This window comes from Chlorocebus sabaeus, chromosome 13, assembly GCF_047675955.1.
Source record: "Chlorocebus sabaeus isolate Y175 chromosome 13, mChlSab1.0.hap1, whole genome shotgun sequence".
Taxonomy (NCBI): Eukaryota; Metazoa; Chordata; class Mammalia; order Primates; family Cercopithecidae; genus Chlorocebus; species Chlorocebus sabaeus.
In genome coordinates this window covers 15,259,493-15,272,073 of record NC_132916.1, presented here as the reverse complement: position 1 = coordinate 15,272,073, position 12,581 = coordinate 15,259,493, and the positions used below count along the sequence as shown (strand labels likewise).

Below are 12,581 nucleotides of genomic sequence, written 5' to 3'. Positions count from 1 at the left end.
CTCTAATCTTGACATTGCTGATAATACAGTCACCCAAACATTGTCATCTCTAATCGTGACATTGCTGAGAATACAGTCACCCAAACACTGTCATCTCTAATCTTGACATTGCTGATAATACAGTCACCCAAACATTGTCATCTCTAATCTTGACGTTGCTGATAAGACAGTCACCCAAACACTGTCATCTCTAATCTTGACATTGCTGATAAGACAGTCACCTAAATATTGTCATCTCTAATCGTGACATTGCTGAGAATACAGTCACCCAAACACTGTCATCTCTAATCGTGACATTGCTGATAATACAATCACCCAAACATTGTCGCCTCTAATCTTGACATTTCAGAAAACTGTGTCAGAGAGATACTTCCTGCATATAGTGACTATCCCAGAGCTGCTCAAATGCCTTGCAACTTAGTTTATATGTAAACACCACATCCATGCAGGGGTTCAAAGTTGTTTTTGGAAGTTGGGGTACATCAGTCTCTATAGAGATTTTCAGAGACTGTGTCTTTTTTCTCTTGTGTTGAATATTACTATTCTTTGTAGCATTTTTTCCAACCTCTAGCATAAGCTGAATTGGTTACTCTAGTGTGGATCAAAACTTCTCAAGCTTTGCTGTGCATAAAATCATCTAGGCAGATTGTTAAAATGTAGATTCCTAGGCTTGAAGTCAAGGAATGCATGTTTAGTAAGGATCTCGGGTGATGTTGAGGCAGATCGCCCTGTGAGCCACACTTTGAGAAACGCTGTCATCAAGACATTCTTTGGGCTTCAGGACCAGCTCACTATACCATCTCTGTTTCTTCAGACCTGAATCTTGCTGGAAAGTGTCTATATAGCCTATTTTTTCTTAGCTTATATGTTAACATGATTCTCTACCATGTATCATAGCCACATTTTAATTGTGTGTTCCAGGACCATCACATCCACAGTAGAAATTGATGGTTCCACTGCATTTCAAACTCCAGCTTCAAAGGAATTTATCAATAGCTTAATTTACAAATGACAATATGTTTAAAATGTAGCAGTACTGCTTTCAAAGAAACCATTCCCATGGCTAAATTTGAGAAAGTAATTTTTCAGAAAATATTTCCCACGGAAAAGTATGAGTGTATGGCTTAATGAAGAGATTTTGAGGTGTTTATGGAAATAAAAGGCAATGGTTAAGAGTGCTCTTGGCTCCACCACTTCGTTGCTGGGTAACTTTGGGCGTATTAATTACCTTCAGAAAGTCCCCAGTTTCTCATCTATAAAATGGGGAGAATTATAGAATCTACCTCCTACAATCTCTGTGAGGATTAAGCAAGACATTGCAGGTCTGGCTGCTGGTCCTGTGTCTGGCACACGGTGCGCTCTCAGGAACTACTAGCTTCCTAATGTTATTTTCCCATGTGATGACTATTGGTGTCTGCCTGTTCCGTGAAGCTGAACAGAAGATGTGGTGCAGGGTGTTAACACAGAGGTGCGTATGTGGACTTGCTGAGATCAGCACTAGATTTTTGAGCTCTGGACTGAAACATTTTGAATGGTAGATGGGTCAGGTGAGACCCTTCCCAGTGAGGAGTCATAGCTTTGCTTTGTGTCTGATGCCCAGAGGTATCCTTGCATCTATTTTCAAAGATGCTGTTATGGGTGGTGATATTTTTCCATTAGTGTAGATGTCACCAAAGAGATTGCCCACTGGCCCACTCCAACAGGCTAAGACTGCCCTTTCGTTTGCAGCGACAGTAACTGCAAACCTGATGGTGCCCTTTGATGCTCTGCCTTTAAGACTCCATTTCAAAGGATTCTGATTGCTGCTGCCCGGTGTTCTACTGGTGTCCCCAGCAGTTCACAGCTCCCCTGCCTCTTTTGAAGTTGTGGCTATCACACTGCACAGCTAAGTCCACACTTTACTCAGGGGCCATAACCGCCATGGTGATGCAATCACCAAAAAGTTTCACAAAGGCTGTTTATTATCTACTTTCTGCTAAGGTGGAAAGGTCAGCCCTTCACTGGCTCTCTGTGAATCACTGTTCCCACATACAGCATTCTTCTGCTTGCCTGGCTTACTCTTCTCGGCATTTATGACTCCAAGTATGGAGAATTTCTTGTCACAAATGCATACTGTGAATCACAAGGCAGAGAATCCACGCAAAGTAGTTAAGGGACAGATGTGGCAGCTTCCCTTTTTTTTTCTTTTATGAGGCAACGGACAAGTGCAACAGAACCCTAATGGGGTTGGTAAAGAAAAAATTCTTCTATAAAATTTAATTACCCACAATCGCTTGGAATTAAAAAGAGATTCTCTGCAAAAGAAGCATAAAAACACAAGGTGCTATTCTTCAGTTTACAGTCTGCATGAGCTTGCACACGCATGGGGGAGCTGGATCGGGGGCAACGTTAACGGCATTGATCAGTCTGGGCTGCTGACTTTGATGAGAAAAGGACAAATTTTACACAAGCTGCAAAGATGGCTAACATTCACGGCATTATTTTTAGCTCTGATAAACAATAAAGAAAATTCTCCTTTCCCTCTCTATGTCTGCTAAATAACTGTTGTGCTCTTCTCTGTGGGGTTGGTGCATTTTTCAAAAAACAGTTCAGTGATGCCATGCATGAAAGGCATCCAAAATATCACCCACCAGGAGATTTCAGCCCCGCAGATAAATGGGCTTGTGGCTGCGCCCAGGAGTAATCCTACCACCTTGCTGAATTCCCAGGTTCTGCTGCCCTGAGCCCTTCTCTCCTTAAATTGTATGTTTGTTTTTATGTGTTGGCTTTTATGCGTGGTAAATTATAACCCTGTAGGGGCAGACCCTAAACCCCATTTAAAAAAAATCAAATTACTTTATACCCTGAGTACATTCTGCAAATAAAATCAATAAACAGAAGCTTCCCGTGGATTTATGGAGGCTTAGAAAGAAGATGAGAGCGACAAACTCTGTATCAGACAATGGACACAACTTCTGGTTAATCCTTTCTAGTGAGTGTTTTTCATTAGAAATGCCTCCAAATGATTCATCACATAATTATATTTTGTACAACACCTTCTTTTTTCAGAACCACAGATGATAATTGTGCTGGCCAGCTTTTTTTTTTTTTTAACCTATCTCCCAGTTAATTTGTAGCAGCCTACGACATTACTTTTCTCTGTGTCCTAATTACTCAGTTGCTCATGAGTTGCTGCAGATGTCCCTAACCAGGCTCACTGTGGTGATTCTCCTCCTGCCCACACTCCACAGGCTCTGTTTTCTTTGGCAGCCAGAACTGTGCTGTTCGGACTCTTGTCCCAGCTCCCTCATTGGTCTCATGGTGCTGCCACTTGCACATACTGGCCATTTTGCTGGGCTCTGAGGTGCATAGATAAAGTTGCTTGTAGCTGTAAGCCCTTGAGAAGCTTATGGTCAAATGGGGAAGAAAAATGAAAGCAGCTGACTTGTAGCATCCGATCCCAGGGAATGGTAGAGCCATTTTGCCAACCCTCCCCCACCCCAATAAAACACTAACATATTTATGCCTTCGTGCATAAGTAACCAAATATTTTGCCAAACTAATAATTTGATAGGTAGGTAGTACCATCGAAGAAACTTTGCAGCATAATGATAAATCCATCCTGTACTCACCCATCTCTCCAATCCCCCCTACCACAAATGGAGTAATTTCAGCAATTTTCATTGAGTCTTCAGTTGGCTCTAACCAGAGAGATTGATGCCCTCTCGTGGGAAGGAACTATGGGAATATGCTGACAATTTCCTCATCATAAGTTTATGGTGTCTTTATTTTTCCCATGAAGCTATAATTTATCATGTGTTGTATTTCCATTTAAGTCTATTTCTTTGAGTATTCTGAACATTTTAGTCATATAATGAATGTTTAGGATATCCTGTTAGATAAAGGGCCCTGTATGCTATAATCAGAATGCTAATTTGTTAAAAATATCATTTTAAAACATTTTGCACATATGCACATACAAATGAGAATTGAAGGGTGCATACACAAGCAAATGTGGATCCAGATGGACACATTTACTCAATTTAGTATAAAGGTATTTTCACGTTTCTGAAAACAATGGGTGGTCTAAAATACATTCATGCAATATGGATTAGAAGCCCCCAATCATATGGTAAGTTGACACCTTTCTTCATCGTTAGGTTGGGTTAAACTGTTCTAACAAATGGTAGTACTCTTCCATTTTTTGTTTCTTTCTTCAGAGTTAAAAGAAACACTTATACTGAAGTTACAAAAAAAAAAATAAATGACCAAACCTTTAAAGTTTTTATGGTAATTAATTACATCAAATTTACACCTAAAAGGCCTGGTGAAGTTATTAGCAGATAAGTTGAAAGTAGAAAACTATAAATATTATCTGAAGTGTAAGATTGAAGATTTAAGGCCTATGGAAAATCATTTTATTCAATTAATTTAAAACAACTGATCCACAAATTCAGAAATCTGAGTATCTGTACAATGTGTGTTTATCAAAAAAGCAACTAGATGTGACAAGGGTATTTTTATTTTCATTCTGTCTACCTTCTTGGAAATATTTTCCCGATTTTCTGAACATTTACCTAAAGCTTGAGAATATATTGACAATGTTCACAAAAAATGCAATACAGTTTCCATTTTTGTAAAAGATAACTTTCTCTAGATTAGTAAGACATAGATGTCAATGTATATAATTAGCCTACTATATTTCAATTGGGAGAATAATTTTTAATGTTTTTGTTTTATAGTACTTTTCTGTGCTTTGTCTAACTGAAATAAGATACAATTTTCACGTATGTGAATTTGAATATATTAATAAAAGGCTTATAATGCATCCACTTAATATGTGTTGATTGTCTTTCAAAACTATGCTTGTGTTTTTGTAATATAGCTAATATAATTACCAAAATTAATTACAAATAAAAACAATAGAACACACTTTTCCATTTTCTACTGTCAGTCTTTGATCTATTTTTAATTTTTCTTCTCTCTTCCTTATTTGTATTCATTTTGATGCCCATCAATTTGTTTCTCTATTACTGTTATTTTTGCAATTTTCTGGTTCCTTTATAGCTTGTACTACTCTCTTTGATCTGCTTCCCTTCAAGCTTTATTTTTGGTGCTGTTTTTCATGTTCTATAAAAAATCTTTTTGCCCCTCTTCACTTTATTCTTTTGATTTAACTCCTTCTTAGAACAAGAACAAACTCCAGCTTTGAGTGAACAGGTAAATATTTTTGAAAGAGTGAGTCCGGAGAATCCTCGGCTTCGCGCTGATGAATAGAAATGGTTGAGAGCCTACTTCAAAGGCCCTCAAGAACAAAGAACCCTTTCTGAGGCCACTAACAAATCCACCAATTTCTTCTGACCCATCTTTGCCAAAAGATATGAGCTAACGACAGGACAGAACTGTCTTGTAAGAGTAGCCAAGCAGGCTTGGGAACAAACATATCCTTGACATAATAAGGGGAAAACATACTGTTTATCTCTTTAATAACCATCCTGAGGAAAATTAATGTTACTTTGTCCTTTGTGCAGAACAGTAATTGGATTGTGTGTTTCATTTATATCTGGACAAAGGCCAGGATATTGAAATACTTCTCAATATTAGATTTTCTTGTTTAAAAATTAGATTTTATTGGCATTCTCTTTCCGAGATTTCTTCATTAAAAGCTTCATTAAACATAAATCTCCTTTTACACAGCAGAAAACAAAATTATTTTAAGGAGGTCATTTTAAAAGTCTTTTGAAAGGGTGGTGCTAAGCTTTTGACTAAAGGCTTGTCTTTTCCCAGGGATCTGGCATTCCAGGGATAAAATGATTGACTTTGCCTTCATGTGTCTAATATTAATGACATGGATGTTTGAAGCTATATAACAAGTTACCATGTTCTAGAGTCTAAGGCTATTACAAATATGATATCAAAAAATTGGGGACTAGGAAGTATGCTGTAGAGGTTTGATTCAGTGATTCCAAACCTTGGGGGCCTCGTCCACTCTGGAAGAGATGAAGTCATCCATCAAGGAGAGACAGTTTGCATAGCTACCGTGCTGCAAAATACAGCTGAGCATTAAGTACGTTTCTGCACTTAACTTTGCTTATGGCTTCTAGAAAGGTACTAGCAACAGGGAAAGTGATGGTAATAGAGTTTTTCTACCTTAAAACCGATTACTCTTTACTCCCTGCAAAAAATTGGACAGACCCACTTCTCAGCACTGAGTAACATAATTTTCTGGGCAGAGTTTGTGCAAGCCCAGTTATATCCTTTGTCTCTTGATGTTCCGTGTTCCTGGCTCATGCCTTTTGGAGGGAAGAGAGATAATTAAATAGTTTGGTTTTAAAGGCCTTCCCCACTGGACTGCAAGCTTTGTGTGTAAAAATAAATAAATACATAAATAAACAAATGCCATGTGAGATGTCAAAAAGGGACAATCCTAATAAAGACTGAGACTATCTAGAAGAACTGAAAACCAAGATATAGATGTCCACGTCAAAGCCTGTGAAGTGAGAACATTTATTCCATGATGACTGAAAACTGAATGTAAAACATTTATCAATGATATATATGGTTTTTTTTCCCCTAACGGAGAAAATAGCAACAAAAAACCCCCCGAGTTTTCTCATATCAGCTTGTAATATTTTGTTAGTTTCTACCTATAATCTTTTCAAGGAAATGGCAGATGAAATGATCTCGTCTCTGCTCTGGGTGGGTGTGAGGTGGGGGTGGTGATTTAGACTCAGAAGGGCTGGGGGCCCGGGAGCCAGGGCTGGGTGTGGAGCAGGAGCTCAGAGGAACCGGATTCTGTGGCTGCAGAAGCCGGGATGGGTTGGAAGCACGCATTTGGAGAGAAGGTAGAACCAGAACTGGATTCTAGGCCATATGTCCCCTGGGGTCAGGGCAAGAAGCAAAATGGAGCAAGGAGGTATGAGGAAGTGACACCTGGAAAAGTCTCCAAGGCCACTACCACAGCTTATGGAGCATCAGAATGAGCCCCATGGGGCAAGAGCAAGATTGCAAGGTTGCGCAGCTGGTCCACTCACTCCCTCCCCAACTATATGCTTGAAGTCATGCTTTACTTGGGGTCTCCTGCTGGAAAGCCTGTACTCTTGGCCTCAGTGCGAGTCAGGAGTAATCCCCACAAGCACGCCTTCAAACCTTCTCTTCCCTGGGTGTAAACACTCCTGCTTCTCCGCAGGTTGCTGGGTGCAGGGTGCAGAGGTCTGGCAGGGGCCTCACAGAGCACAGGGCAGTTGAGGTCTGAGTGACTTCACAGGGAAGAAGGCGACTGGAATCAGATGGTTATGAATCTTGGACGGCCACCTGATCACTCCTTCCACATCTCCCTCCTCGTTAACATCCTTCAAATAGCTGGTCCAGGGAGTCTAACGAATTCCATGACAACTGATAAAAAAGAAAATGGCATCTTTCTGGCAAAGAGAGAGTGTGAAAAAAATGTAAAAAAGGAGCAGCCAAAATCACCAAAAGATAAATAATATTCACCAGAGAAGTATTCTGTGAAGCAGAACAAATTCGAAGGAAGTACAAAGAGTTTAATGAAGCACGCTGTCTCTGCAGGAAGCCCACAGGGCAGAAATGCAAGGACTGAGGCTTTGAAGGATGCAAGACAATGGAAAAATCGCTAGGGATACGAAAGCAGTCAGAGGAACCCTAGTGGGCTTTAATGTATTCTTACTGGTGCAATACAGAGAAAGCGGATGGAAAGAAGGTCAGGGTATAGAAGACCCAAAGGGCATGATTATTAAGGCAGATATGAGTGTCACGTATTAAACTCTGTGACCTGTCAATAGTCTATTTCCTGACCCTCCAACAGTGCAGTTCTTGGAACTCTTGTCCATCTGTATTTGCCTGTCTGGTCATCTTATCCAGTTTCATGGCTCCAAACAGTCCATGTGCTCACACCTCTGGCTGAACTTCTCCCCTCAACGTTTGCTTCTTATATTCATCTGCCCACCCCATAACTCCATATGGATGTATGACAGGCATCATAAGCTAAACATGTCAAAAACTGAACTCCTGATACCCCGTGTCTGCCAACCAGCTGTCCTTCTTAATGTCATCACCAAATGGTAAGTGGGGACTCCATTCTACTGAATAGCTTGAGTCATACCTCACATCCCATCCATAGTCAGTTCAGCTCAACCTGCAAAAAACTCCAGAATCTAACAATTTCTCATGACCTCCTCTGCAGCTCCCTAATCCAAACCACCACACTGCTGATCCTCTCTGGCCTCTCCACCTCTGTCCCAGGCCCCTCACATTCCCTTCTCTTGCAGTGTGATCCCACGCCACTCTACTGCTCAAACCTGTAAGTGCCTTCCCCTCTGTGAATAAAATCCAAAGTCTTATGAGGACTTGCAGCTGTCTTTGTGACTTCTCCTACAGTCTGGCTCTTGCTGCTCTCCCTCTCACCTCCTCTGTTCCAGGATCATGCCAGGAACGATGTCTCCTGCCTCAGGGTCTTGGCACATGCTCCAGTTGCCCACATGGCACACTCCTTCACTGCCTTCAGATCTTTCCTCAAATATGGAAACTGTTCTTCAATGAAGACAATATTAGGACATGCTGACTTTTAAGAGCCATAGACAATGAAAGTTCAAAGCAAAGACTGACTTAGGAGACATCACGACAATGATAACTGTTTGCATTAGTGCTCCATACTACAAGTATATTTACATTATGAAAACAAAACTGTGAATGGATGTTATCATCCATATTTTTCAATGGGATGCAAAAGCTCAAATAAGCTGCCTCGTCCAAGGTCACACAGCCAGTAACTTCTAGAACCAGGAAATGCAGGCTTCACTTCAGTTTTGTGACCCCAGAACAAGTACTCTTGCTTCTCTATATTGAAATTCGTTATATAATGATAATAATAATAGTAATAATGGAAATGATAATAAAAATAATAATAGCAGTGATAGCAGCTAGCGCTTCTTGTGTACTCCATACAAAGCACTGTTTTAAGCCTCTTACATGCATTCATTAATTTTATCCTTGCAGACTCTTAGGAGGAAAGTACTATTATTATCTGCATTTTGCAGAGGCGGAGAGGGAGACAGTACCAGGGTAGGTAACCTGTCCAAGGTCAACCAGTGGTAAAGGCAGAGCCAGGATTTACAGCCAGATGCTGGGTCCTTAACCAGCACCCGAAATCCCTGCTTTGTCTTCTAAGATTTTCTCTCTGCTTTTGCTAGATGTGCTAGATAGTGTACAGTTGGACAGGAGTGAATTCTCCAGCTGGCTAATTAGAGATCAGCTGTATCCACCAAAGATGTCTTGAAAGCATATGCAGTTGAAGAAATACCATCTTTAAATTGAGGTTAAATGTGAAAAATTGCAACATAATCAATAACTGTCAGAGGTTGTAAAAGCCAGTTCAGCAGAGGCTTGTGGCCCCTGAAATATACCATTGACCACCTTTTGTAAGGTAGATGTTTTGTCTCTAATGGAGATGCACAGTCCTGCAGATTAACTTTTCACTCCAGCAACCTTTGCATTTCTCCAGAGAAGAACCCAGCAGGGAGAGGAGCAAGATCTTGCCTCACCTGGGGTGACTGTAGGCGATCTGCTTGAACTCGTTGTTCCAGTTGGGTCTCCCATAGAAGGTCTTCTGTTTTAAGCCTGTGATCACATCAGTATTTTCATCCCAATGTAAAGCTATGTGAACAGCCTAAAGTAAATTTGTGGCATTAGATGACATTTAGAAAAAAATATATAAGCCTTCTATCAATAAAGAATAAACTAATCATGTTCATTTGTAGATTTAATTAAAACATGTGTACAGGGCTGGCAATGCTTATCACTATTTGCAGATGTCACCAATGCTGTATTTTAGCGCAAGCATCATATCTCATTTATGTCTGAATCAGGCCTCGTCGGAACCAAGTGCCTTTTTATACATAGTAGGTGTGCAATAACGTTAACCTAGAAAGAATATTTTCCTTTAAAAGGATGAAAGTAATACAGTAAATGTGGTTAAGAAAAAGCAAGCACTACATGACTTCCTTCTTTTCCTGCCAAACTTTTCAACAATTCATCTCTACCTGCTATCCCCTTTCACTTAACATTGGCTCCTGGGGAGTTGAGAAGGGCATTATCAGATTACAGTGCTATAAAATGTCTGGGAAGAAACTGCATCTTACAATCAGACCTGCCTAGTGTGTTGAAACGGTGTGATGTATACAGTCCGGTTTCAAGTGCCGGGAGGCCGTGGAGCCCGGCAGGCAGAACATGGTGGCCAGAGCCTAGCAGGCGGCTTGGCTGGAGCTCTGTGCCTAATCATTCGCCTTGGAATTAAGTGACTCCATCCAGGCATCATGTAGCTAGTGGTCAGTAAGTGAGAGCCCACAGCATAATCCCTTGTGATCATTTTTTTGTTTGTTTGTTTTTGTTTGTTTGTATGTGTTTGGTTTTTTTTGAGACAGTCTTGCTTTGTCGCCCAGTCTGCAGTGCAGTGGCGCGATCTCAGCTCATTGCAACCTCCGCCTCCTGAGTTCAAGCAATTCTCCTGCCTCAGCCTCCCAAGTAGCTGGGACTACAGGTGCGTGCCACCACACCTGGCTAATTTTTTTTTTTTTTTTTGTATTTTTAGTGGAGATGGGGTTTCACTGTGTTAGCCAGGATGGTCTCAATCTCCTGACCTCATGATCCACCTGCCTTGGAGTCCCAAAGTGCTGGGTTTACAGGCGTGAGCCACCACGCCCGGTCATGATCATGTTTTAAGTTGCTGTCATTTATTTTAGCCCCTTCTGCGTTCTGGTAGCTACCTTGCTTCTCGCCTCCTGGGATCTGTGTCACCAGTGCTCATCCCTTAGACCCCTGTGTGGTGCTCTATTCGTCCTCATCCTCTGACTCATCCTGACCCTGACCAGTTTGGGTAACAACCCTGCTGGGTGCAACTCATGCCCCAGGTCCCCACTGCAAGCCTGACTTTCCTGGCTGACTTTCTCTCCAGTCTAAAAAAGTAGTTGAATCTAGGGAGGTTCAGCTGAAAATAATGGAAGTGTTCCAACAGGTCAGGAGACAATGGCAGGTTGATCTCAGAAATCCAGGCCAATTCTATATAAAAGAAACCTGAACTCATATGTTCATCACAGCAGTATTCACAATAGCAAAATCATGGAACTAACCTAAGTGTCCATCAACAGTCGACTGGACAAAGAAAATGTGTTATATACTTACTATGGAATACTATGCAGCCATAAAAAGAATGAAATCATGTTCTTTGCAGCAACATGGATGGAGCTGGAGGCCATTATTCTAAGTGAACTAACTCAGAAACAAAAAACCAAATACTCTGTGTTCTCAGTTATTAACAGCAGCTAATCAATGGGCACACATGGACATAAAGATGGGAATAACAGGCACTGGAGGCTCCAAAAAGGGGGGATGGTGAGAAGGGAGTGAGTTTTGACAAAGAATCTACTGGGTACGATGTCCACTATTTGGGTAATGGGTACATTAAAAGCCCAAACCCCACCAGTATGTGCTGTACCCATCTCCCAAATGGGCACACACACCCTCTGAATCTAAAATATAAAGATAAAAAGAAATCCAGGTTGTAGAAAGTTGTGAGCAGGCAAGTCTGACCCAGATGGCAGGGCTACTGCTGCAAAAGAGTTGGGGTATAGGACTTTGTGCAAAAAGAAGGTGGGGAACAGTGGCAGAGGGTGTTAAGTGATATGTCAGGTGCGGGAAGAGAACGAGCAAAGCCATGGGTGTGTGACCGTGCAGCACTGTGTGATGGGTGAACACACATCCTTTGGTGGCTCTGGTGCCAGAGGAAACTGATGGGAGTGGGACACAACTAGTGAGTTGGAGTCAGGCTGGGAAGGGCCTTAAAGTCCTTGCTGAGAAGTTTGGGCACCATTTCACACACAAAAAGGGCCTTCCCTACTTACTCTTGTGGTACCGCCAATCACTGATGTTCAAACATTTGGAATGATATTTGTCCCATATTTCTCAGCCCAATGTTCAATTAATCTCCAAACTCTGTTGATTTGCCCTTCATAATACCTCTTCCATCTGTCCCTTCTGTTCTTGTCATTTTGCCACTTTGAGGTTGTTGAATTCAGTTTAACAATTGGGTATTTCTAAAACAGCCTCTTGATTCTTTCCCGGCAGAATGCACCAATTATTTTTCCTTTAAATGTTGAAATTAGTGATTTTTCTGCCTGAAATTTGGGAGTCGAAATAATTTTCAACATGTCATGGCAAAAATGTAAGACATCTATTTTAATTTACTCGTGTTTAGAAAAAAATGTATATTTTATAGCGTATTCTTGGAAGTAGTAGAGATGGGAGGGGGCAGGATTGCGTTGTCGCCAAATCAACTTCAGTTCTGGGTTATGAGAACCTCAGTCCCATAGCTCCCAGTTGGCAGGGAATACCTAGGTGCACACTGGGATCAATGCACCTTAGAAGTAGAAGAGCAGGCACAGTACTTGAAAGCAGAAGACAGAAGCTGTCTGTACTTCACCAAACCGTTCATCAGTCAAAAATCCCACTTGAATAAGGAAAGTGTTTGTTTGGAAAACATAATTAACACTATATAATTCATTAAGATGTTTCAAGCCTGGTTCCCAAGA

At 41.1% G+C, this 12,581-nt stretch overlaps 1 protein-coding gene across 1 annotated transcript in view; it reads right to left on the bottom strand.

The window, feature by feature from the left end:
• Positions 1 to 12,581, bottom strand: part of NOX3 (NADPH oxidase 3) — a 66,961-nt gene that overhangs the window by 9,319 nt on the left and 45,061 nt on the right. Inside the window, exon 12 of the mRNA XM_073022314.1 lies at positions 9,540 to 9,664. Coding sequence (XP_072878415.1) covers positions 9,540 to 9,664 — 125 coding nt within the window. The remainder of the gene's footprint in view (positions 1 to 9,539; positions 9,665 to 12,581) is intronic.